Source organism: Accipiter gentilis, chromosome 5 (genome assembly GCF_929443795.1).
Source record: "Accipiter gentilis chromosome 5, bAccGen1.1, whole genome shotgun sequence".
Classification (NCBI taxonomy): Eukaryota; Metazoa; Chordata; class Aves; order Accipitriformes; family Accipitridae; genus Astur; species Astur gentilis.
Genome location: NC_064884.1, coordinates 26,956,922 through 26,983,930, shown reverse-complemented (window position 1 = coordinate 26,983,930; position 27,009 = coordinate 26,956,922). Strand labels below are relative to the sequence as shown.

Genomic DNA, 27,009 nt, shown 5'->3' with positions numbered 1-27,009 from the left:
ACTGCAGATACCGAGAAAGAAGGGCACTGGTAGGCTGTGTAGCAGCTATAGCACCTGCATTTAATCATTTTGTTGGAAAATCAGATATTGTAAGAACAGTTGACTTCAGTAATTTCGCATTCTGCATGAAAAAGCAGTCCAGAAAGTTTGCTATTAGGGATACAGAAGTGACAAGTCAATATGAATTTTCTGTAAAAATTGAGACTATATAATTGACTATATAATTGATACTGAAAAGTTTACATACCATATGGATATATTATTGATTGTTTTGGGTTGAAATACTGTTACTTTGTACTGCTTCTCATGAGCTTAATCTTTTCCATGGCAATGGGTGAATATTTTTGCCATTACTCTTTCTAATGGAATTTGATGCATTCCTCTGCCGTGATCTGTAAATCCGACAGTTTACTTACCCTTTTTAAAAAGCCTTTACGTGACCTGTTGGAAAGTAGGTGGGCTGTATTTAGCCATAATTCCTAAGAAGCTAGTGCTAACTGGCTTATCTTGCATAAATACGATTTTCTAGTAAATGTGACACTTCAGATTAAAGTTTTTGTACTGAACCATTCCAGGTTAATGTGGTGATATTTGATATAAAGTATTGTTTTAGTTCTTTTAGCGTACTTCTCTCTGCTGAGGTATAACCTTTCCTTAAGCCGCTGACAGAAGTGTGTGGCAAGGTTACTTTTTTCATTGGTTGGGCATTTAAAAATAATAAAACTACCTTACCATAAGCACACAGCAATGATTATGAGAAGCTATGTCTACACTGGCAAGTAGCACGATGGAAGAGAAGGGGATCTGTAGCGTGGAGTAGTTGTGAGGTCCTTGTGCCTGCAATGCAAACCGGTGGCACGGGCCGTGGAGGTGGCCGGGGTTGTGCCGAAAGGAGCATCCCGGAGTTGAACTAACGTGTGGCTGAAATGCGTGCCAATATGCAGGAGCACCCTTTCAGGCTGCAAAGTGAAAAAACACGGCCATTGAGTTTCTTATTGTTATGACAGTTGGGTTTGCCATTCTTGCTCCTTCATCGACATTTTAGTATTGTTGCATTATATGTAATGTATTTGTACCTAATGTGTTAGCTGTTGCTCTGTGGTCTGAAAAAGAGTGAACAAATGCCTCTGCCTGGCAGCAGCTGACTGATGCTCTTCGATGTTGCCTGTTGTGCCCTACAGAGTAGAAAGTCTTGACCTTGTGGGGGTGGGTATTACCTAGCGGTTTCTGTCTAAAACGGGTCAGCAACAGATCAGCTCATTTTTTGACATCTTGAGACTTTTTTTTTTTTTTTACTATACACCAAAGCAGTGCTTTGTTAGTAAAACTGCGTTTCACTTTTTTTTCTTTGTTACATGAAGCTTAAAAGCATTTCTTTTTAGGGCACTCATCGAAGCCCCCCGATCATTTAAAACCAAGACGTTTTAAGAAGAACCCACTAAAAATAATGAACTCTCTCGATACGGATTTGAATTCTTTTAATAATTTTTGCCGTTTTAACCTTGAAAGCCCTCCTGGCTCTCCCTTCCACACCTGGCCGAAGGAGGCCTTCACGGGAACGTGCGTGTCCAGGAGATGGCACTGCGTTTTTGGCAGCGGTGATGGCGAACACGGACAGAAGGCAGCCTCAGCAGAGCATCTCCTCCAGGAGGAGGAGGGCTAGGATGCCGGAGCCTTCTGACTGAAGGCTGCTTTTCGACAGTGGCTTTTGTTAAGGAGTGTAAGTTGCTTTGGTTTTCGTATTGAAGATCCCACTGTGTGTGACTCTTCCAGTGAGCTGCTTGGGTGGCAGGGAGGTCGCTGCTGCTCTGTGTTGGAGAGGTGCTTCCCTCTTCGGGCTTTTACATCCATTAAAGGAATTGTGAGAGAAAATAGGAGTGGGGAGATGACTTCTTTCTCTTCCTGTTGCCATGGTAATGAGTTTAATGAGCAGACCTGAAGCGGGTAATCCTACCCAACTCTGTCTGAATTGCCATTTAATGAGAGTTGTAAAATAAGCTGGTAGAGATGCGACTCCTTTGCTCGCAGAGTGCGTGGGTGTACCAGCGTTACCGGCACTGCCTTCCGTTGTGGCTCCAGACTGGAAGTCAGCTTCTACCCCAGCTCTTGGCAGCAGCGTCTTTTGCGTTTTCAGAAGGATCGGCAGACGCGTGGGACCCAGCCCCTGGAGTAAGGCAGCAAGAATAGCTTCTGTTTCAGCCACCAGGAGTAATATCTAATTGGTTCGGTCTCACTAACGGCTCTGTTTTCTGTCCCAAATGTGTGTCACCCCCTTCCCAAAGGTGGTCTGGTTCACAGAATGCACCAACCAGAATACTTTATCTTTCTTTTTGTATGGCAACAGAGCTACAACGGAAAGGCATAGAAAAGCTTTTCTGAGTTACCTGCTCCTTATACAGCTGGCTTTATTTGCTTTCTCGTTTAAATATTGCAAAGCAGTGATCAAGAGTTAATATCAAACATACGACATTGCTTGTTGCTCTTAAGGCGGCTTCCTAATTGAAAGTAAAGATGAATAATTAGAACATAGAAGTATATTTTTAAGTGCCCAGGGACTGCCAGTAATGTAATGCAAAGTGTGTTTTTCTCCTCTAGTCTTACGTATGTGCTATATATCAAAATATTTATTGGATTAAAAATAATTACAGAGGGCCATTACATAACAGCAAAGGAAAAATTAAGATATAAAAGAGAGGGTAGTGGGCATGTTGAGAGTTGATGCAGCAGGGAGCTACGGGGAGGCTGTTCCAGATAGTAAGAAAAGACTCTCCTCCTCTGTCATGAAGAGACAGAAAAAGGCTCTTGATGGAACCAAAAGATACCAGAAGTATGTGCGGCAATCTCTGCATGGTTTTAATGGGAATGCTGTTAATTCTGCGCTTACAGTGAAAGTGAAACCGGAGGAGCTATTTTGCTAGTAGGGCTATAGTTGCTGGAGACTGCCAGAAAGCAAGAAACTTATGTCAGGAAGGTTTGTAAAGATTTTTTTGCTTTCCACCAAAGTATTGATTCCTCACAATCAGTTTATTTTTGTTGTTGTTGTTGTTTTCTGTTCTGTTTTATGGGTTCCTGCTGTATCAAATGGTTTGCAGATTTGGTGTCCCTGGAGAGGGCTGAGGTTCGCCTAAGGATGACACTTTGAATCTAGAACTGGCTATTTGGGTACCAGGAATTAAATTAGTCAAATGCCCCAGCATTCAGGGCTTCGCAACCAGTTTGTTAGGCACACAATTGCCAGCAACACTTGCTGTAGATTTTACAAAGCATATTTGATTGCTAGGACTGCTTTGAGCTGTCATGCCTTATTGTGTATGACCTTTTAAAAAAAAAAAAAAAGCTAAAAGCTTGGTAGAAGCTGTGTGATCGCAAGCATATGATAAAAATACATCCATGAAAGTAGTAAGGGATAGAACTAATGCTGGCAAATGTGAAGATGGCCGTGTGGAGAGAGCTTTTTGGAGCTTCATGAAGCTTTGTGCGCATCCTGGCAGTGGTGCCTGCTGTCCCCTCCACCGCCCCCCCCCCCACCCCGGTCCCTTTCATCTCCCCTGTGCCCTGATGTCTGTCAGTATTGTACGAGCTCATCGAGCTCATTAAATGTTCAGCTTGCTTTAAACACTGTAAAACTGGTACCTCCTGCTTGCTTCCTGTTTAAGAGATTCATATTCAGTTAAAAAGCAAATTACAATACCTCGAGGGGATTTTTTTCCCTTCTTTTGAAATTCTTTAGCTTTTGTCTGCTGCGTGTGTGTTTTAAGGAGCATGAGTTAAGACTTCAGACACACTGAATTAACGCACAGGACAGAGGAGAGATACGTGCGCAGGCCAGGAGAGAAGGAGATCCTGTGTCCGATCTGCCCGTTGCCAGCTCCCGAGGGTGCTGGGGTGCTCCGCCGTGATGGGCATGTCCTCGTTCTTGCTGTGTCCCAAGTTGTCCGTCTGCAAAGGGAGGATACTTTCTCTCTGAGAGTATTATTCTAACGCTTAGTCAATGCTGTATGGCTCTGATGAAACACATTTAATGTATAAATAATTTTTTTCTTGTTTCTTTTAAAAATAACTGTTTAAGTACAACTTAAAACCTCCAGCTCATCAGCCAAAAAGCCCAGAATACATCAACCCATCACTGCTAAAAATAGAATCGCTGTCTAATTAGGACAAAGTTTATCCCTGTGGATTTCCACAAGCTCTCTTCAATTTCCAATGTGGCTGTTGGGCTTGCATCAGAAATTACTTCATTTGATGGTTTTGTTGTGCATGGTGTTCATAAAAGCGACGTTATTTCACTACGTTGTGCATATTACCGTTTTCCTTCTACCCAGAGGATCTACAAATTGTACGTACAGACTGATGATACAATTTCTTATATAGCATATTTACAAAGATTATCTTAATACCAGCGTAGGACTGACATGGCCATATTTTGTGATTCCAAATTCCCCTGAGTTCCCATTAGGTATATCCTGTATGCTTTTTAAACTCCTACGTATAATAAGTCATCAGTATTATTGCTGTTCTCAGAGCTCAGGAGCATATATGCTTGTCTAATAAGAGGGCTAATGTGTTTTTTGGTTTTTTTTTTTAAAAATTTGTTTCTTGTAATCGCAGAGTTAGTTACAATTTTGGGAGTCTGTCACACTCCTAGCAATCTTTTTTTCTTTAGACCAAATGTTGTTTCCCAGTATAATGTAATCAATTTTCTTCCTAATTATTCAAGCTCTCCCTAATAGAGCCTGACTGTAAAGAGGTGGTTTAGCAAAAATGAAATAAGCTGATAAAGATGAATATGCATGTTTAACAGTCTGCTCAGAACATTCATACTTGCATTACTAATAGTTCAATCTTTGAAAGGCGTGAAAAAGACTAATAAAGGAAATAAAATGTTATTTGGGGAAAATCTTTATATAAATGATAGCCCAAGGCTGAGAAAAATGAACAGCCTCACTTTTGTGTATTTGAAAACATAAACCAGCGCTATAGCTGCAGTGAAGTTTAATCAGAAGTTTTGTGGTAAAATTTTGGGTGAAATTTTTACTTTGTGAAACTTAGATTATTGCTCCATATAGACACAGTATAAAATAATTTTTTTTAATAGGATTTTTGGGGGGAGACTAGAAGAGGAAGAGGCAATGCACATGATGTGTTTCTCACATGAGATGGTACGTCCTCATCCTAACTCTTTATGGTTTTGTGTTTGGTAATAGGTGAGACCATAACCATCACCAAATCTTTTATCATATATGTTACAAAGGTCTTCGAGGCTTCAGGGAAGAACTGATTTATTCTTCAGGTAAAAAAATTGTGGGGACATTAATGCCTACCATATGGTAAATATACTTGTTAAACTGGATTTCAGCCTTGATCCCATTATTGTGCATCAGCCTTGCTTCGTGAGCACGCATTGGAAACATGCCTAATTGAGTATGTCTGTAGTCTAGAGAAGTGCATGGGAAATGTCACGGGGACTCCAGGCCAATATGTTATTCTGTGTCATGTTGTTAAGTGTTTGGGAACATCTGAGTCTGCTGTACACTGAATTTTGCCTGTGTCCCCTGTTGTGTTGCTCCTGTGTTTGCACTGCACCTTACCTAATAATACTGGTTTGATGTGTAGATCTACACTTAACTTCTATGTCAACTAATGTGGTTGCATAGAGATAGGACAACTGCATGCGAACATCACCTGATATCCTTTTGAAATACAATTTGATAACATGATTTTGAGTTGTTAAAATAAAAAGCATAACAGAAATTCAACTGTATTCTTGTCTAATAAAAGATACTGCTCCTGTCTGCAGGAGAAATAAATACAAGCCCCAGTGCACTCTTTTATCAACAGCTTGTTGATGTTCAGAAGTTTCGTGCCTCACATCTATGAGAGTGACTCTTCCCGAGACTCTGATGATCGCAGGGAATGGAAAGGGTGAGACAGCAGGCACCGTGGCTAGACAAGTGGGTTACAGAAATATTGCCCCATTAGGGAGGCATTAACAGGGCCTCCTTATGAGCTGGTTCACTAACAGCGCTCTCGGAGCTTCATCCCACCCAGGAGGACTGTCTAGACATTCCTTTATTCTGGCGGACGCAAGAATATCAGTGTGGTTGATGAGTGAGTTGAACTCGGCTAGTGTTAATCACAGTTTGTCTTTCTCATAGTCTGATGAGTAAATGTACTTGGCTTTGTAAATCTGTATTTGCCTCAAACTCCTGGTTGCCAGCATTCAGTTTATGCCGGTGAGTTTCTGCTGATATGTACAGACGAGCCAGCGGTGCCAACAGCAGTCGCCCATGCTGTTGGTACATTTTCCCCATTTCATCGATATTTTTGCAGACGCTTGAAATTGTTGTCAAAAACCGTAAAATTGCAGGCAGGGCTTGTTTCATCCCTATTTATTAAAGTTACTTGACATGTTTTGTTACAAGACCTGTTTTCATCTATTTGCAAGTTTGCTAAGATTCGACCATGTGAGGTGTGTATGAGACACTATATAGTGAAAATGATTTGCCCAGGTTGCTGTGCAGAGTAACAGGATGTTAAACAAAAAAAAAAATCCAAATATCAAACAAGCTGGTTTCTTGCTAACTTGCTGCATTTTGCCAGCACCCTTGAGTCAGCATTGCGGACAGTTTATGCTGGGTGGTGCTCTGCTGCATGTTTGAATGCTGAAGCCACACTGGTGGAGTGCCTGCGGGCAGCTGGTATATACACCCCGCTCCCAGGCTGCGGCTGCAATGCAGGCAGCAGCAGTGCCAAGGCAGCAGGAGATGGGTGCGTGCGTCAGGGAGAAAGCCGAGACGTGCATCCGATCTGATATTTTTGTCATTGTTGTAGTTAAACGGTGATTTTTTTTTCTTTTCTGTCCCAAAGTTTATTCTAGATACCAACCGAACAGCAGATAAAGACTTTTTTAAAATGCATAAATACTTACCTGACACTGTTGTGCTCCTATACATAGAGCAGCCAGTTTCGTGAATGGTATGGGCTGCGACCAAAGCATTTATAGAGTTAAGGAAGCAGACTAAGAATTGGTCTTTGATGTACTTTTACTTAGGGTTTTGATATCTTCCCATTTTTAAAAACAAATATTATCCCACGTAATCTTTTGAACAATATAAAATGAAACACAAACTTTAAGAAGTTGCTGAAGACAGCAGTTTATGCAGGGTGCATGTCTCTTCATGTGCTGTTTTTCTTGCTGTCCCAATCTGACTGTGCAGTTGCAGCCAATTCAAAAGCCCAGGAAGGGCATGCTTCCTGGATCCCGCAGAAAAACAGTATAGGGGATGCGAGATTAGGGTTGACGCGATTACCAGCATGGAAACTTGCTTAGTAGTGCAGTATTTGGGAGAGGTGCCACAGACTAATGGCTTGCGGATGAGGCTAAAGAACTGAGAATACCTCAACTCTAATCCTGGTTTTTGCACTCTGTGGACAGGTTACTAAATCCCTTCGAGACCATGTCTTCATCTTTAAATAGGAATAATACCTATCCTCTAGAGGCATTGCAAGGCTTTATGTATTTATGCAGTACTAACTGAGTGCAAACTGAGAACTGCTTGTGCTTTGTATTCAGCATCAACCCAGTTGTAGTCTGAACTGGAAGACACCACCTCCTTTTGGTGACATTCATTATGATTCTGACTTGGAAAGGGAGTTACCTTACTAAAATCCAAGTACTGAAATCGTGACACTTTGCTCTTTTTTCTTTAGTTGGTGTATTTTTCCTGCTTTTGCATTCTAGAAGGTAAATGTTCTTGTTCTTGGCAGATTCCTGCCAAGTTACGGTTCCCTAGCCGTCAGTGCAACAGCAATTACAGTAAGTTAGCTTTAAATAAGCCTCTCGGACATGGCCATCTGCGTGTGGCCGTAGTACCTGTTGTTCAGAGGGTGGTGAATAATCGGGGATAAGGCTTAAGAGAAGCAGCAGACTGGAGCGGGAGCAGGAAGGGAGAAGTCTGAGGTCTGTGGCAGGTGCCGGGGTTTCCCAGCTCTCCGCCGTCCGCGTTTTCCAGCCCGTGGCTGTGAGCTGGGGGCTGGTGGTAGGGCCAGGCAGGGCATCCAGCAGCCGGAGCGAGCTGCTTCACCAGGTGGTTGATTTTTTCGTTTGTTTGTTTGTTTCCTTCCTTCTTTTTTAAGGGCTGGCAGAACCCCATTCAAAACAGTTCCCAGCATAACCAAATAGCTTAGCTTGCCTAAGTGCAGAGGAGGAGAAAATCTTTTCCTTGGCAGCCTTTTGAATGCGTCCGTTCAAGGGTTGTGAGCAGGCCACTCCCTTCTACTCCAAACCAGCCATTAGGACAGGAGGGACATCCTTGAGAGCAGCATCTCACAATGATCGCCTATGTGCACTGCCTGCCCGCCGACCCCATGGTCGGGTGCCTCGGCAGGAGCAAGTGGCAGCCCAGCTGCAACGATGAGGAGGAGGAGGAACTTATCCCGCTGTATTCCAGCAAAATGGGAAACGCTCACACCAAGCTGCCCGGGCGCCTCAAGAAAAAGTTACTGAGCAAAGACGACAACTCCTTCTGGCCAAGTAAGAAAGATCGGTTCCTTTTTGTTAGCTGTTTTGGTCGTTTAGTGTGGTGTTGTCGTTAGTGAGGAAATAAATAAGGAAAACAGACTTATAAACAAGGAAAACACTCGTGTTTCTCTTACTCTTTGGAGGATGAAGGCATTGGCGAACAATTTTCTTACTGTAAGAATGTATTCCCACTTCAGGAGAGCGTACGTAAATATTGTATCTGGTGGGACCGCTACGTTGATGACACTGTCTTTGTGCATGTCTATGTTTCAAAGGTCTTGAGCACTCGCTTGCAGTTCAATAATGCTCCTTTTCAGCAAAATGATTGTTTTAGATGAGTGGAGTTGTTGACGTGGCACTCTAATTGAAAGCCTTAGAAACAATCAGTGCATGAAAAAGCCAGGAAAAATAAGGAAAAGGTCTAACAGACTCAAAGATGATGCTTAATGCAGTTGATGAGTACTTATTTAAAAAAATAAAAATCTGCTTTTGAATAACCTTAGGTCTAAGGTTATTCTCCCTCTGAACGTGAGAAGAAAGAATTCCTGAATTGTGATGACTCTCTCCTTTTTAAATCTGTGTAGTTTCAAGTTTCACTGGCAAATACAGATGGGAAATAGGGACAGAATAGGACAGACAATGGTAACGTTCAGCTGTTTTGTTTTTAGCCTTATTGCTTGCCTTCCCCTTTTTTCTGACCACCTAAGCAAAGGCACCCAGCTGTTTGTGGAATGGTTGCTCAGAAAAGTGTATTTAAGGGCGATGGGGGAGAAATTTCACAAGACAAAGAAAGCTTTTCCTGCAAAAGCCAGCTGGCTGGCTATCTTGCACCAGGCCTTTAAAAAAAAAAAAAAAAAGTACATGAATATATTTGCAACTGTATTGATTTTTTTCTTTTCCTCATTAGTCTCATGCTGATCATCTGACAATGGCTAGTTATTACCAGCAATTGAAAAGTCACTGTCTAGAACACGATGCTAACACTGATTAGTGAAACCACCTGTATTTCTGTTTTCTGTATTACAGCGTTTTCCATCTAGTGCTAAGCAAGCTTCGTTTGATGTCCCCTCCTGTAGGAGGGGTGTGATTTACCACATGGGTGTTTCAGGCCTTTTTCAAGAGGAAGCAATTTCTTAAAATGCAGGGAGAGAAAAATCCAGCTCATCTGCTGAATTTTTGTGTTTTTAGAGCACAGGGTCAATTCTGGTTCATTCAGAGGGGAAAATGGAAATGCTTCCTTTATGTAAAATTATATAGCTTCTGTACTGTAGGACCTGGGGAAACTCTGAGGAGGCTAGGAAGCAGCTCCAGGGATGCTCTCAGGGAGGAGGACATGGCCCCTCTGTACCTCAGCCAGCCTGGGGATTGATGATTTTGTCTCCCTGGCTGGGTGACAGGTTAGTTCGTTCCTACGAAGTCATGAGGTTGACTTTCAGAGCTGTTCTTGTAGTGCCCTCGGAGGTGTTGCTTTGGCAGCCGAGCTCAGGGCATCGGGAGAAGCCGCTCGATTTGAACTTGCTTCTCTGGAGTGTGGAAATGGGATTGAGGAGTATAGCTAGGGCACTCGGAAATCCCTGCTCCTTCCCTGCAGCCTGCCTCCTTTTTCTCTTTGTGCTGGCTGTAAGGAAAGGTGCCCATCCCCTCCTTTTAAATGCACTTGAATTGAAATTAATAAAACTTTTCAGAAGATGGGTAGAGACAGAGGAATGGGTAACGGAGCAGTACTTTAAAGAATAATTGCGTTACTACAGTATTAGAAAGCGATAGTAAGTAAGTGCTGATGATCCTAAGTCGTCTTTGCATGTAAAAAGTTTGGAAACAGAAACACAGGGATTTTTTGTTGGTTATTTTTGTGTTTAAATAGTTGAGTCACTTCAAGGCACTGTCCAGTTTCTTCTGGGATGAGAACTTGATGACCTGTGAATTGAAATTATGTAAATAGGTATGCAAGGAACAACCTGGGAAATTTTCACCTGAGTGGTGTGATGTAGTTCCTACATATGTGGTGGGAGCACCTGCTCTCCCTGTCCAGGTGCATTAATTTTTTATTGTTGCTTCAACATATTCCTAATGAAGAGAGAAGAATCCTGTTTAATTCTGTTTAATATTTTTAAACTTGTGTGCATGTGTGTAATTTTGTTGATTTATAGTCTAGCACTTGTATAAGCAATTGAATTGTTTGACTTGTGATCTACTGAAGCTTTTCAATGCAATTTCTGGTCCCCGTGCATTTTATTTGTTCTTGTTGAATTACAAACTGTTGAAGTTTCAGTATTTAATGTTGGATCCTTAAAATGGTGAGTGGCAAAAATCAGTTAACCTGTTTTCTGCCCTGACTTTCCCCAGCTCTTGTGCTTCAGAGGTGGTGTCTCACCGTGGTACAAGCATGTACACGTGGGACACCGGCTCTGCTCCCGCTGGCTCCCTTTACTTCTTACTCAGTTCCAGTCCATAGAAATAAGAGTGGCAACGTGATTAAGCCATCAGTTAAAAGCGTTATTTGCAGGACAGGTACTATTTCTCTTTGAGATAGGGAGGCTGTGTTGCTTTTAAATTCTGTTAATGTTTATTTTAAGGAACAAAAGTGTTTAAGAGTGGAAGTGCTTTCTGGGACCAGGTCAAGTGATAACTGCGGAGCACAGTAGGGGATTATTGGCTGAGCTTTATCTCTGTTGATAAAGGTCTCCCTTTGGGGGTCCTTGTTGAGCGTCATGAGAACTGCACTTCGAGAAGTTTCACAGTGCTGATGTACTCTGTAGAAAATGCCTCCGGTAGTGTTAGAGTTGTTTGAAAACGTAATACAGTCAAATTATTGAAGTTTCTTTAGGGCTGGGGGAGCATCCTCGCCGAGAGGATCCCGATGGTCTGCAGCAGTAGTCCCCAGCGCTCCTGCTCACCCTACAGCATCTCTGCTACAGAATATTCAGTGGTCAGATTATTCATGGCGTGATGTAGCAGCTGTAACAATCAAGTGACCATGTTAGGGTTTGGGGTTTTTTTTAAGCTGTAGCAATTGTTCTGAGAAAACTGTTAAATTAGTGATTCTGTGAAGTGGAGGTTCTGCATTACCATGTCAGCCTCCTTTCAGCAGCCGTGATGCCATTCCTCTGCCATTCTTTGCTGCCAGATTGACTGTAAATAGACAACATAGGATTGAAATCAGCCTGGAGTGCAGCAATATATCCGTTAACAGCCTGCCTGCTGGAAAAACAGTGTTACAGTGGTGGAGGGACTATCTCCATCGCGTGTTCATTCACGGTTACAGACAAACTCCAGCGGTGCTGAGTGTTTGGTAGTTGGTTTTCCTGCAGCAAAGTTAAGCTGAGATCCGCCACTGACTGGGTTTGGCAGAAATGCCAAGGGCTTGGTTTGGTTTGGTTTAGTTTGGTTTAAATGCCGGCTGAATTGGAGTCTGAGGCTGTTGGCAGCGACTGCTGCTGTGGTAGGCTGTCACCTCCTCCTGGTTAGAGCATCGCCGGCCTCTTGTGGTTCCCATTGCCACTTCATATTTTATTAAATTCACAAAGTTTAAAGATGTGGTATGCTGTTGCTAACCTAGCTAAACTGTGGCATCTGCTGGCTTTTTGTGATGATAAAGTTTTGGTAATGATTTTGGAGGTTTTTTCCTTCCTTTTACAGATGTGGGAGCCAGCCAATGGCAGTGTCAGATTACTCTTAATGTTTGTTAAACAGTAGCTTCACTTACTGGGTTTTTTCTCAGTGTTTTGTTGCCTGCTAGCTCATGAAAGAGTGCTTTCTTCTTTTTCATTCATTATGCTTTCTAAGAACAACAGCTCTGTCTCATCTGTAAAGCCAAGACCTTTCTGTGTGATGTGTGTTTTGTGAAAAACATAGAATTCGAAAGAATAATAACTAAATCTATTTATACATTAATAGGATGTTCTGAACCAAGGTAGGTATTTTACTATTCGCTATTTGCTATGGCTTTTTTTCCCCAGGTTTCTCTTCTGATAGTGTTGAGATTTAAATTTCCCAATTCAAGGCTGTTATATATTAAAAAAAAAAAAGCACCAGAATCCTTGTGACTTGGGAGGAGTCATCTTTTGCCTTCTCATTTAACAGTGTGAAACAAAGACTGAATCACTTTCCATCTCTGCAAATCCCAGGCCATGCAGAGCACTGAGCAAGCCTTTGTGGCCTTTTGTGCCCTAAGTGACAGAAGGACAGTCTATTGCGGTGAATGGCCAGGATGGCTATTTGCAGTGACTGGCCATCCTCGTTCCCAGCTTTATTTGCGGCATCCAGCTTGTACCATAACAGCTGATATATCGGACTGCATCAGAGATAAAGCCAGTAACTGGTTTGTTTTGAAAACAAAAAGTAATTTGAATATAATTTTTATTGCGTGCCTAAAAAAAGGGGATTATTTTCCCCTTTTCTCTCAGTGTTCTTAATGAAGGCTTGTCTTAATGGCTGAGTTTTCTTGGAATTTTTGTTCATTTGGCGAAAAGGAGCCACCGAAGTCTTGCAAAGCAGAGGAACTTGTTCATTTGTACAAAATTACTTCAGATCTTGGATAAATAACAACTCTTCTGGTGCGCATTTCTGTATGTGTCTTGCATTTCTGGCTCATCTTGCTGCACGTTCCCTGCGTATGCCGTAGAGAACAAGCCTCTCCGCCTGTCCTTTTCTGGCCCGGCCATGGAGGTCCAGCTCTTGGTCTCCTGTGCTGTTGCCGTACGGCTCATAAGCCCTTTTGAGAGTCAGATGCGAGAGCAGTGTGGGTGCAGGGAGGGATGAAGAAGAACACGGAATATGCTGGGTAGAAAGAGATTAATGTTGGGTTGTTGTAAAACACTTAATAAGTGGATCAGTAATGTGAGTATGAAGGCCTTGCTGTGCTGCCTTGCCAAAAGAAAACGCTTTGCTAGCCTGGCTGCTCGCTGCTAGGTGTGAACTTGCGCTTGCCGTTGCAGGGAGGTGCTGGTGGTGGATGCTTCATGCGTTCCTCCCTGCCTGCGAGCAGATGAGAAGCTGCGTGTGGCACTCAGGAGCACAAGGAGGAGGCGGGGAGGTTTTGGTACGGAGCTCATTAACATCACTCAAGTGCATCTGGAGGAGTCTGAAAAAATAGAGTTCAGAGACATCTTTTGTGTAGTTTTTTTGGCAGTTGGAGCAGGGAGCATCTGCTGTAATTAAGGAGGTGGAGTAATGTAAGTGCAAATCCGCATGTGAAACAGGTGAGATTGGAAAGCCTGTGGTTGAGGATGATGGTTAATGGTAGACTGAATAGGCTCTTCAGTGCTTAATTTGATTAGAAGTCCTGTGGTCTATGGATGGTGGGTACAGTATGTTTGCAGATATTACTGGGAGTTGCTTTATCTAGTGTAGTGAAGTCAAGAAATGGTTTTGAGTGCTATAAAAAAATAGACTCGGATGAGATTAAAGCTGAAACACGGTGGGAGAATGTGAAACTGCATGGAAAAGGCACAAGCATTTTAAGGGACGCCTTTATCAGCCTGGCTAATGGAGTCACACTAGCAATCAGAAATGGATTATGGCAGCATTATCAAAATCCATTTTACTATGCCATGTTTCTTACTCCATCCCACCCTCCCCCAGGCCAACACTTTGAGATGAAGTGATAAAAGGTAACCAGGTTTTATAGCTGCAGTGCGTTTCCTTGTGCTGGAGGAGTGGAGAAGCAAATTCTCCCATTAACAAGGCAGATACTCCAGAAGGGATGATATGGGTCCATTTTCCAGCAGTCTGCAGATCGGTGACTTCCACCCATCTCCTAAGTCAGGTTGTGTGCCTGTGCGTGCTAGGTTATGGTGGTAGAGCGCTTCTGTGGCATTTGGCACGTTTGCAGTGCTCCTGCAGCAGAAATCCTCCTGGTTACTTGTCTTTTCTTGTTAACTGCTACTAGATGTGAAAACCTTCAAAGGCTTCCTTACCACTCCCTTATTTTTCCTGTGCCAACTGCGCCTTGCACAGTGTCCTTTCCCTTGTTTTTTCTCACACTGTTGGGAAGCCAGAAGCTTCAATAATGACACCTTGGGAAAGTGTGATGGTGTGTTGCCTTGCAAATACTTTGATTTATCAAGTATCGTGTGTGATGCTTTGTGTATGGCACGTGCTGCCTCAGTTTGAATGTAGGTAACCTGCAGTGCTGCTTTTGCAGAGCCCGTGGTAGGTGGTAATGCGATGATTAAAGCAGTGTATTGCCATTTACGTGGTGGATATGATGACCTCTATGTTGTGCTGAGACGGAGCAATGCGGGCTGCGCAGCGTACCACCGGCGAGGGACAACCAGAAAAGGGCGTACAGCCTCCCCAGGGGACATGGGCTCCCGCGGGGGGACCCTGCACAGGCAAAGGGGTCTGGCTTCTGGGTGGCAGCTCCTGTGGACAGGCCTGGGGGGGACCAGGCTGGCAGGGCATCGCAGCCGCCCACCCCAGTGCCTCTGCCTGCTGGGGGATCTGGGTTGTGCAGGTTTGCTGGTGCTGGGAGCTGGTGCTGTGGTCCCTGGCCCCCTGCCCTGCCAGGGCGTGGGGGTTTTGCTTCTGCTCTCAGCTCCCAAAGAGCTGAGGACTGTCCCTGAAACCACTTTTCCTCCGTATTACTCCTGCATAGGCCGAAGTAACACCTTTTAAAGGTAATGGTATTAAAAGTCTGGTAGATTAAAACGGATTTCTAGCCCTCTATTGTTTCCCTGCCCTAATCTGATGACAAATCATTGAAAAATATGTGCGCTGCTTGATCCTCAAGATTTTCAAACCTCTGCTTGGACGCAGTTACACATCAGCTCTGCTTTTGTCCCCCATCGACAGCCACTCGCTCTGTACTACGGCTGTGATAGTTGAAGCAAACACATGCTCATTCTCTGAAATACATCACTTCTTAACTCTCGGTTGGCTTGTACAAACGTCTTGGAGGTAAAGCAGACTTGCACTTTGCTGTCATTGCAGCTAGCAGCATATAAATCTGGCTTATTTATACCTTGTAGTGTTAATAAAAAAAGACATGTTTAAAATAATCCCAAATGCCAATAGGCTTAGTGACATTTAAGCATGAGCGATGCTGTCAGTTCATCCGCAAACAAAAGCGGTACATCTTAATTTGTCTAATTACGCTCTAACATGCAGACCAGCTGCTGCTGTGAACAAAAGCAGTTGATCGCACCATTTTATTAATTGCATATTAATTGCCACTTTCATGTTAACCATATGGGAGATAGTGGAGTGGAGTGAAGGCTACTTAGTGGTGGAAAAGAGAAAATGAACTGGCAGAGTGGTATCTTCAGAGGACAAATCTCAGAATGATAAGGTGCCTGGAGCTTGCTGATGTGATCCGATTTTTAGAAGGAAATTGTACTTATTTTCCCCATGCTACATTATTGTATTTAAAAGTGAGGGGGATTTGAGTAGAAGGGACTGTGCCTTGCATGATGACTGTGTATTTGTGACAGTACTACTGTTACTAGCAAGTTGGTACTAAATTTGTTTGCTAATTTGCTGAAGGCAGCCTAGCTGGCATGTGGCCATCCGCCTTTGTCTGCCTGCTGTGCCGATGGATGCACCCGCGCTGCCAGGAATCGCTTGTCACGGGAGCAAGGCTGGAAGAGCCAAAAGGAGTGCAAAACTTGCTGATTTTTATACTTGATGCAGTTTTGCTGCAAGCATGTAGTCTTGTTAGGTAACAGTGGAAAGTCTTGAGCAGAACTGGGCTTCTTAAGAGTGAAAAATAAAAACCTTGACGCAGGTGGGTTAGCTGGTGTAAAATACCTACAGCAAAAAGCAAATGGTAGTGGACTGGCTGCTGCATGTATCTGGCATCAGGTTACCTTGTAGGATGTTGGATGATGCTCTTCCTGAAAGTGAGAGCTTCAGAGAGCTGCCCTCAACTTCTCTTTTTCATTTTTGCGGTGTCTGAAGGCAGCAGCCGCTCTCGACAGATGCTGTCGGGCAGCAGGTGTAGGTTAGGAGTACGCACGCAGTGACTTCTTTCCTGGCACCCCCAGACTGACATTATCACGGTCTGTAGAGCATCTTCTTCAGCGGGGCTGTGGCACTGCGGGGTGGCCATCTCCTGCCTCCTGGCAGCCGCTGGCCCACAGGCGGGCACCCGCAGCAGGGACAAATTATATGATACGTGCAAAGGAAGCTCACTGAAACAAGACAAAAAAACCACCCGAGGTCTACCTGGAGTTTATTTGCTCTCTCCTCCCCTTCACACCTCTTCAGGAAGGTGAGCAAAACCCCATGCTGGAATTTTTAAGCTGGTGAAGGGGCGGCAGGTTTGGTAGGAGGAGGACTCAAGGGCAGCTCATTGCTTTCTTGGAAAGGAAGCAATGAGTTAATGGCAGATCAAACAGAAACATGTCTAATTATGTGAAAGGAAGCGCAGGACTGGACCTGGAATATGCAATGATTTAGATAACTCAATCTTGTCAGTCAATTAACTCTGCCTGCTTGGGTTTTCTAAAGTGAGTATTTCAACGTTAAAGGCTTAGTCCCACCTCACTGCCAACAGATGGCATTTTGCTTGCATTTCCTATAAATGTCTCAGAAGAGCTAGGATTGGGAGAGATTGGTTATTTAAAAAAAGGGGGGCGGGGAGGTAGACAGAGCCTTTGTTTTGATTAACATATTGTTCCAAAAAAACCCCACCCTAAAAACATTTTTCAAACTGTATTGGAAAACACCAAAGGAGACACAAGGATTGTACAATTAAGAAATTACTAGCAAGCAGTTGAAAGGTAGATTGGATCTGATCTATTCTAAGAATATGCAGTGCCAAACAATAATGGTGACATTCCTATGCCTAAGCAGAAGTTGGGTCAGAGGGGTTGTTTCCTTTTTTTAGTAAGAAAAACGCTTTAAGTGGTTCATCGCAATTGCATCTCAGTTGGTGCTGCAATACACTGCAGTGGGATCTGGATTGTGTGGATGATGCACAACTGGAAAGACACAGCTTGAATTTCGGATTGCAAGCGGTGCCTGCCATTACAGCAGTTAACAGAAACAGCGCCTGACTTGTGAGCTGACCAGTTTTGACCTGGAGTCACTGGAAGAGAATAAATGCGAAACCCCATGATGCCACTTCTCCACTCACATCAGAAGGGTACTTAATCAGCCTTCCCGTGTCTTCAGTGCACAGACAGGCAGGCTGTGGCCTGGCTATTACTAATTTAAAGGCTGAATTCCCCAAAGTGCTGCTTGTGGCTGTTACTGCAGCCCCTGGCTTTTGTTTGGAAACTGTTTTTCAATATGCTGGTGACTGTCTAGGTTACCAGCGAGGGCTTGTCCCCATCAGCTGAGCATGAACTGGTGTAACTGGAGGCTAGGCTTCTGGAGAAGAGCGAAAAACTTGTAAATACTGTGGTTGAAAGGCAAATTATCCAACTGTGATGCCTTTTCCGTGGGAGTGCTCAGCTACCCGCTCTGCAAGGGGTCAGTGGCCCCATGCTGCTCATCCCAAAGGTCTCATCCCCCATCCCTCTGATTTCTGATCTGAGCCATGATGACTATGGGACAACTTCTCCTCCTCACGTTCAGTGCTGTCATTTGTTTGTCCACTGAACTTTGGGTGCTTTGACAAGGAGCTTAAGAACAGTGAAGTTTTACACACAAGGGCTGCGGAGCACATTTGTCATTGCCCAAAAGCATCGACAGAGGTTTATAAAACCATTTCTCTGCAGTTTCATGATCTGTTCTAGGGAGGGCTAATTAAACTTACAGCTGGGTAGCATGTCGAAAGCGGGTTTGGCTTGCCTCTCCTAACTGAATGATCCCTCATGGTTGTTCTCAGCACCAACTTATAATCAGCCTGGCCCTCCTTTTGTTTGTCAGACGTTTGCCACAAACGCGATGGCACGGCTAGACCAGGGACAGTGGGCTGCTGTTTGGTGGGTGTGAGCAGGTCCCCAAGCAGATGGTGGTAGCAATTTTAGGTTAAATAATTAATAGCATCAGAGAAAAAGACACTCTTTTATGTCCAGTAGCTGAAGGTGAGCGCAAGTGTTTTCCTATGTGTGATGCTAACCTTGTCCTGTTAGGTTTAATTAATCTGAAGAGGAGCAGGATGCTAATCGCCCTGACATAAAAAGAAATATTTTCAGAGCCTATATGAACACAGTTTTTTAATTTCTTCGCTCCTGGAGCAAGGTGTATTCTTTGTACGGAATATTAGATGTTGCAGGATGTGTCAGATGTTTTTAATGGCTGTAGTTTCAACTATGTTCTTCAAACCAGCCATGGTTTAAAAACAAAAATGTAAATTGAGCTTTGGTGTGCACCAACTTAGATGATTCCTGGCATGGTGGCAAAGCAGGGATCCTGTTAGGCAACGCTTCTGTCTAACTCAAGTGGACTGGAATTGAAGTTTGTTTAGTGCCGCGTTGCAGCGTCCTCAAAAGGTGCCAAAGTCTAGAACTGCTTGTGTCATTATCCATAGAGACAGGAAAAAGGAAGAGCCTTTTCATGGACTACATACTGCAAAATAATTTTGGGAAAATATAGCTGTGGTTTTATTGACTGGTTTTCCTGAGAGTGTAAACTTTATTCGCATTGACCGTGTTATTGATCTCCCACCTCCTTCTTTACCTTGGAATTGTAACTTCCGCTCCAGGGTCAGCCCTGCCCTGGAGTCAGCGGGAGGTTTCCCACCTCACTCTTCCAGACTATTTTTAAATCGGGCTCATCCCCTTTTCTCAATAACTTCCGATGTAAAACGTTGTCCCATTCCAATTCTGTAATAGCACAAGCTGTTAATTAACAGTCCTCTGGACAAATCTGTAACCCAAAGTTGAATTTGGATCGTTGTGTGTAGTTTAAAAATACAGCTGCTGGGATACACGGTAGTTTTATCAGCTGTCTTGAGATGGCAGGGTTGTTTGCTTAGTAGTAGTTAACTACTGATATTTCTTTGCCTTGTTCTTACTGTTGTCTTAGTAACAGCTACTGGGAAGTTTCAGGAATGACCAAACTGGGCAGGACAGTTGATTTTTGCAAGCTTATTGTCTGGGCTGGAATACCCGTGGTATTTCTGCACAGTAATTTATTTTTAGGCTCTGCATAGTTGTGTCTGTATTTGTTCGTGTGGTGTCTCCAGTCTCCAATCAAATGTTGGAAATCTCCAAGTCACAGTGAATCTTGAGTTGGCAGGATGATATGTTTAGAAGCTCTTTAAAAAATGTATTGATAGTTGTAGTGTAAGGGGTGTTGATCTGAATTGTGGATGCACGTTTGCGTTTCATTTGACTTCAGGTGAGAGTTCACCACTGGAAGCAAGTAACTCTGAAGACGTGATGTCAGGTTACTGAGCTGAAGTGGGGGTGATGGTGCCACAGCTGCACACTTTCAAAGGTTTTCAGATACAAATAGTGAAAGTACTTGAAGAAATATTTTTAAAACTAGCATCAGCTGTCTCAAGTTTTACATGTACACTTCTTTTCCAACTTTTCCAATTTACACTTCATTTCCTCCAACAAAATACAAACTTTTCTGCAGTTTAGATTTTTTGCTAGGTGGGGAAGCCAAGGATACCAAAAGAGACATTTTTGCAATTAAAAATGGTATCTTTCATTTTAAATGTTGTATGTTAAACCCCTTGTCATGTTGCAACTTTACTGTTTGTTCAGTTTTCTGAAGTTCTCCAGCCATAGCAGGGAATAACTAGTTTTTCTAAAATACAAAAAAGTGTAGGTATCTGCAGTAGGGATCCTGTAGAAAAAAGTAAGGATCCACTCCTTTCCTTTTCTGGTGGGAAATGGGGGCAGAAATGGCAGACTGACCGCGTGAGGGGAGAGGATCTCCATTTTTTAATCTTTTTGTGGCTTACCTTTTGATAAAGCACCTGGTGATGCCTTGTTGTTTTCTTAATGCCCCCATATACTTACTTATTGAAACCATTGCCACAATATTAAAAATTCTGTTAGATGGTGTGCTCACTAGAGCTTTCTGAAGACATTTGGCGGCAAAGCACCTTTTTCACAGTAGCATCATTTAAACTGTTAGATGCATTTTGCTAGCAATCCAAAGAAACACAACTATTCAGCTGTTAATGTTGACTGACCATGGCATGTTGTGAGGTATGGGCTGCTAGATTGCGTATGATTAATAACAAGGATGTTTGCATCTCTGATGCTTTTAATCAAACAGGTGGTAATAAAATTTTGAGTTGGTTATCCACATTATAGATTTTGAAAGTTCAACTGATTAGCAGTATGAATTTAGGAGGCTATCCTTTCATTTGGCTTTATTGAGAACATCTAATAAGAAGATGCTGACCACACAAATATCATCTTACAATTTGTTTTCAAAAGCTATTGGTATTTGATCCACATGCCCATGGCCAGCCAAAGACGTTCTCTGGAGGTGCTGTGGTAGAGATGTTGGTTCAATTGTTTTCCTGAGGAGCTTAAAACAGGTTGCTGAATCCTGCAGCAACATAATTATTCGGTGACTGTTATATGGACTCGATGTCTTACTTTAGTTTAGAGAATATTGTTTTTCAGGGCAGGTTGTGCCATTATTTAATTAGAACATACCCAGGTTTTCAGATTTTGTCAAAAATCTTAGGGCTTTAGGGACAATACCAAATGCCACAACTGCTGAAATCCGTTTATTATTTGTGAACCTTAGCTTTTACTTATTTTACTGTTGTGTTCTGCAGATAACATTTTCAGGTGAAGTTTTTGAAAGTTTCTAACTAAGAAATGAAACTTTTTTTTCAAGTTGCTGTGTGAGACAGTGAGCGAGAACTTGGTGCTTGATTTTGGCACGAGCAGTTATATGATCATATGAAGGTTGGTATTTTCTAAGGAGCTTAATTTTTTTCATTTATAGATTGCAAAGTTCTTGGGAAACTAGAGGATGTACTGGCCTAATTTTAAGAGAGGGTGTCTCCAAGCTTAAATGAGACTCACCCTGAGTTTATTAAGAGTCAGCAGAAAGAAGAAGAGAAGAGTCTGGCAACTCCTTATACCAGGATAATCCATATATAAATAAAAGTATGCCAAAGAGCAATGTTGGGCGGGGGGACAAAGACAGGCTACAAGAATTCTTTCTGTGACCTTTAAATAAGTGAAATGAGTGGGGAGCATGTCCCCTTCAGGATGCCCATAAGGAGAATGCAGACTGAGATTAGTTGAAGATGTCTGTTGAATATTAGTGTGGATCCACAAGTGCACAGCTGCCAAAGATGGAATTACAGGCTGAACAGGGAGACGGTCTGGAACACAAGTTCAGAAATGGCATTTTTGCTGTCTAGTTTTGTTGGCTTCACTCTGAGTCCTACAGGATGAATCAATGAGAAGACTTATGCAAACTTGACTGCCTGGTATTTTTTCCATCACTAATTCAGAAGAGAAGCATCTTCTCTATGGTGCATTATTAGGGCAAATAAGAGTCAAGATTTTGCAGACTAACTTACTTGCTGCAGCCATTTTTTATCAGTTCTTCAGGATAAGCTGTAGTGTAGGAGCATTGAGGTGGATTTGGAATTTAAATTGAGACTATTTCCTGGTGGCATTTTAAAAGGGTCTTCCGAGGGAGAGAGAAAAGTACTCTTCTGGGAGCTGACATTGCCTTAGCTGGGGTTCAGGAATGGCCAAAGGAAAAAAGGATTTCGCCCTGCAATTTAAAACAAAACCATGAAACAGAATTGCACATTCACTAAATGTTTTCTGTTCTCCTGCCTGCAGTTACAGTGTGTGGGGAGATGCTCTAACCAGAAGAAACTGCTGCTTTGTCTGCAGGCAGCCCTGCCCAAATGCTCCCTTTTCTCTCTGGTGATGTGTTTGCATGATAGAGGATCCTGTGCAAAGATGTTTTGAATTGTCAAAGGAATGAATTAGCTTTATTGTGCTGTGACCTAAATAGGATCATCAGATCAATCAGTCTGCTGCTTTTCCGTCCTCTCTGGCTTAGGTTGTGCTGCTTCTCCTTCTCATCTTCCTCCCTCTTCCCAGAGCCTGCAGCCATAATCCCTTAGGAGCATGAATAAAGGAGGGAGCTGCCGGGGTGCCCTCTTTAAAATAATACCTGTGTCCTAACTGCCCGTGCAGAGATGGGCTCAGTGCCCGGCGTCCCCTGCCAGTTTGCTGGGGCACAGGTCCTTCTTGGCTTTTTGTTGGGGTGGCTTTGGGATAAAGTACTTTTCCTCTTTTGTTCCTCTCCCCCATGCATTCTCCTCCTCCTCTTCCTCCTGATCCCAGGTTTAATGAATTGTAATTTCTCAGTAGCCGGGGAAGTATCGTGCTTCACCAAGGCGGAGGTTGCCTTGAAAGAGGCCGTTGTGAGCGAGCTGAGCTGGAGACGGGAGGGCAGCTGAACGCGGTGCCGCCCGGGACTGCCTTTGTGGAGGGAGCACTTTTGTTCTCCTGGAAGATGCCTGGAGAGGGCCGGCCAGGACTGGCTCTTCGGGAGGGAGAGACTCCTTCTGACCACAAACGGTTGACTCCTCTGGTGCGCGGGGCTGGCTTCGGCTCCATGTAAACACCAGCCAGTGGTTGACGGCACAGGCGGAGGGGGCCAGAACAGGCATAAGGCTCGGGCACGAGTTTTGAAAACGCTCGAGACGTTCAGTGTTTCTTATCTCAGGTGCTTGCTGTTTCTTAATGACGGAAGTCTCTCCTAGAAGTAAAGGTGCAGCCTTCAAGGCCGGGTGGTGTTGGTCTGAGCCAGGCAGGAGCCTCCTGACCTGCGGGAAGGGGTTTATAACCCGCCTTGGGTTCAGGCTTTGCCCTGCAGACGCCTGGGTGCCTCCTTGCAGCCTGGGGAGGGGGTGCTCGGGGGTCGGCCCCATCACCGCTCCCCTCCAGACACCGCCGCTGCTCGGAGGGGGCAGACGGGGTTGGCAGGGAGCAATCCCAAGCACACCCTACACGGACCCGTCCTCGCAGACGTGCTGGAAACAACTGCCTTCCAACAGCTTCTTCCTCATGCGTCCATCCCACGCGAGCTGCTGGAGGGTGGCAGAGTGGAAACTTACTTTGAGCGAGTGACTGATGTGTCCGTAAAAGCAAAGGCATCGATTTAATTGTTTTGAGTACATCTGCTTGCCAACGTTTCTACTTTCCCTTTTGCTTATTGGAACAGAGACTCACTGGAAGAGAAGAGCTCTCACCGCGCAGTTCCCAACTCAGTTGTATGGTTTTACTTTTTCTTTCCTTTTAAAATGCCATCAATGCTATGCAGTTGTTTAGTGGAGGATTTTTCCATTGTCTGAATAAAGTTGCTACGGCTTACAACTAAAAGTTTAGGTTTTGCGATGGTGATACATGCTAGTAGTTTGATGCATCATTCCTCTCGTGAACTTCATATGTGTGTTGGGTTTACTTCTCCTTCATGAAAATAAGGGGTAAAATTTGTCTTGATTTGTGGGAGGGAGCAGGAATGGGTTGCTTGAACTATTCTTGTGCTTTATTTGTGTGGTTTTTTTAAACTTAGTACTTCCTCAGTTTCTTACTACATGTGTGCATAGGCTGATGAGTGGCAGTAGGAAGGAGAAGAGTTGATTCTCACCAATTCATTAGTGTCCCTGATGGACAGCTGCCGCCGGGCAGCTGCTCTGGCTGTGGTTTCCAACAACCTAACTATGTCCCTCTTCAACATTTGCCTTTTTATAAAGCCTCAACTTTGTCAGCGGATCTTGTGCACTAGTGCAAGGTTCGAGGCATTGGGTTGTGAATGGGGGGGCTGGACAGGAAAGCCCCTCTCCCCCAGGGGCTGGCTTGAAATATTTCCATGGAAGCCGAGTATTTCCAGATTGTTTCACAGGCACCGGTGCTTTATGTTGCTGTGAATGTGGAGGGTGGCTGTCCCAGATGGCTGTCGCAGAGCAGGTCAGCTGTAAAGCCCCTCTAAAGAGGGGAGAGAGCAGGGAGAGGAGTGAAGGAATGGCTGCAGTGTTTCAGGCACGCCATGCTCAGGCAGCCACTCAGGTTCACTTCTCTTCTGGGTGTACATGGCCTCTACTAGAAAGTAAAATCAGTTTAACCACCCAGGGATTAAAAACTGTTATAATGTGAACTAAAAAAAAGACACAGTTTTGCTAATGAGTGCGTTATTCATGATTTTGAGCAAGCTGTTTGGCACTGCATCTTGTGCCTCTCATTCAGTTTGCTTCAGTCTCTTGTTTGTTAAGGAGTTTCTTCTGGGGCAAACTTTGTAACTTAAGTTAACAATCCCATCCTGTATGAAGTGAGAATTGCCATTTGCTGAAAATCTTCTCTGTATTTTCTGTATTCCTTGTGATAGTGTACTTGTGTGGTGGCAAGTGAGTGTGATCCCTGCTTGTAAGGATGTGGGAGCTGAGGCGGTGGGTTAATATTAACTTGTCCAAGGTGGAGTAGGATGTGTGCCACAGAGCAAGGTCTCCCCAGTCTGCTACCTGTCTGTGAGTCATTTGCTTTTAAAGAACTGATACCACAGTGTGTGCACACCTACTGTTCATGCTGGGTTTATTCAGCTTTAACAAACTTTTACATTTTTTTCTCTGAAGGTAATTTTAGGTGTTTTTTTTGTTGCTGTTTGGGGGGGGGGGGTTGGGGTTGTGGGTTTGTCTGCGGGCTTGGCAACATTGGAGGCTAAAGTCCTTTATCTGTTTGCATGGTGACTACAATATAAAATTTTTCAGTGTCCCATCTTTTCCTTCTCTTCTCAGTGCAGAGAGGCAGGCTGTGGAGAAGCACACTTACTTCATGATTTCAGCTCTCAGAGAAGTGCTATTAGAAGCCAATTGCGGTGACGGTTTCTTGTGACAGGAAAAATATTTTTAAAAAAAGCTGTATTGAGACAACATGCTGAATTTCTTGGAAGCCTGTGGGTTTGAAGTGGGGAAGAGTTTTTGGTCATTGTTGACCTAGTGCAGACTCTGAGAGATGGAGATACAAGTAGCCAACTGGCGTTTCCTTTGGGGTATCCCCTCATGATAGCCATTTTTGATGTTTGACCTCTTTATCAGCATGACCTGAGGGAATGTGGAAGCAAAGGGGGATGAGGATGAAAGGCAGACGTCATCTTATGCATTGTTTGTTACTGGGTTTGAATAGCTGCCTCCTTACTGGAGATCAGGGCTTGAGGGCAGTGGCCAAGCACTTGTTCTCAGGCAGGAGAAAGGCTTCAGGGTGGGTTGAGGATCCAGTAACAAAGAGCAGCACTGGACTTGGCGCAGCCCAGTCTGGAACGCGGAAGGGCTCCCTGAGCCGCCCAGAGTACCCAGGATCATGTTGATGCACGTGGCCTGACCATAAAAAGGGAACAAAGTCTTGCTTCCCAGGGCTTGTAAGCCTCTGTGAGGTGCCATAAAGGCCGCAGGGAGAATCTGTTCCGCTTCCAGTAGCCCAGTCTCCCTATCGTGCTAGCTTGAAACTGTCACCTTCCCTTTTGCAAACGCATGGTAGCTCCCCTCCCACTTATAGAGGCACTTCCTACATCCTAAAAAAGATCACCACCACACTAAAAAAGGAATTAGCACCTTTGGGGTTGCTCTCAGATGGCAATGCTGCTGGAGTTAGAAATGGAGCCATTCTGCACTCACCTCCAGAGTGTGTCCAGCAAGTGTGCATTTAAAGTGGTTTTAATGATGTATGGCTGATGGCAAATTCCTAACAGGAGTATTATTGTGTATGTGATTTTTAAAAAGGCAACACTAAATAGTCATCTTGTTATCAGAGTTTGATGCCAGGGTCATTTTTTGTGTAAGATCAAATCAATGCAAAACCAGAGGTACCTTCCCCGCTGTCGCTGCCACAGGGGCAGCATGGTCTTCTGTCCTCTTGGGAGATGTGAGCCAGTCAAAATGTCTCTTGGACCAGCAGCTGCTGGAGAGCCCGGCTGCTAATGGGAGTTCTGGTGTCAAACCCGTGTTGTAATTGTAAAATCTCTGTGTTTGGAAAATCCTGATAAAGTCCTGATAATGGTGTGTTCAGACAACGGTGGAGGCACTTTGTTTATGGTCAGTTCTGCACGGTGCCAAGTCTCGGCCATTTGGTGAGACTTGGGAGTGGAGTTCCTGTGGAGCATCTGCTTTTTACATGCTGCGCTCCAGAGGCCAGATCCTGCTGCAGCTTCGGGGTCAGTCTGAGCCCCCTGCTGCTGGCATTTTTCTTTTTCCTGAGGAAAAAATCCTTCTCATTGTTAACCCGAGGGTGTTTCCTAAGCTTGCTTTGTGAGGGAGGGCTTGCTTCTTGAGCCTGAACATTGTGCGAAGGGCATGCCCTGCTGAGCACATTGATTTGGTGCTTAGCATTTTCTCTTTAACTTCTGCAAAATAGCAGTTCATTCCTAGGAAGGATGGCTGTGGACCTCTGTACAGATACTTCGGTTTTTTTTAAGGCATGAGTATATAATGCACATCGCAAAAAGCTGGGCTATTTCATCTCTGTGCCCAAGTTTCATTTGATGAATAACAGGTTCTCTATTAGCCAGAAATAACTCGATTTTGTTGTCCGTGTATCTGGTCTGAGATGACGCTAATAAGAATAAATTAGGAGCGTTACTGAACGAAATTCAATATG

The 27,009-nt window shown here is 43.8% G+C and overlaps 1 protein-coding gene across 8 annotated transcripts in view; it reads left to right on the top strand.

The window, feature by feature from the left end:
• The window catches only part of NHSL1 (NHS like 1), a 186,412-nt gene that overhangs the window by 103,933 nt on the left and 55,470 nt on the right, over positions 1-27,009 (top strand). Inside the window, exon 1 of one of the 8 annotated variants that reach the window (XM_049800365.1) lies at positions 7,949-8,533. The exons of the other annotated variants lie outside the window; for them this stretch is intronic. Coding sequence (XP_049656322.1) covers positions 8,332-8,533 — 202 coding nt within the window. The 5' untranslated portion in view covers positions 7,949-8,331. Of the gene's footprint in view, positions 1-7,948; positions 8,534-27,009 lie in introns of those variants that run through there. 8 annotated transcript variants of the gene reach the window in all.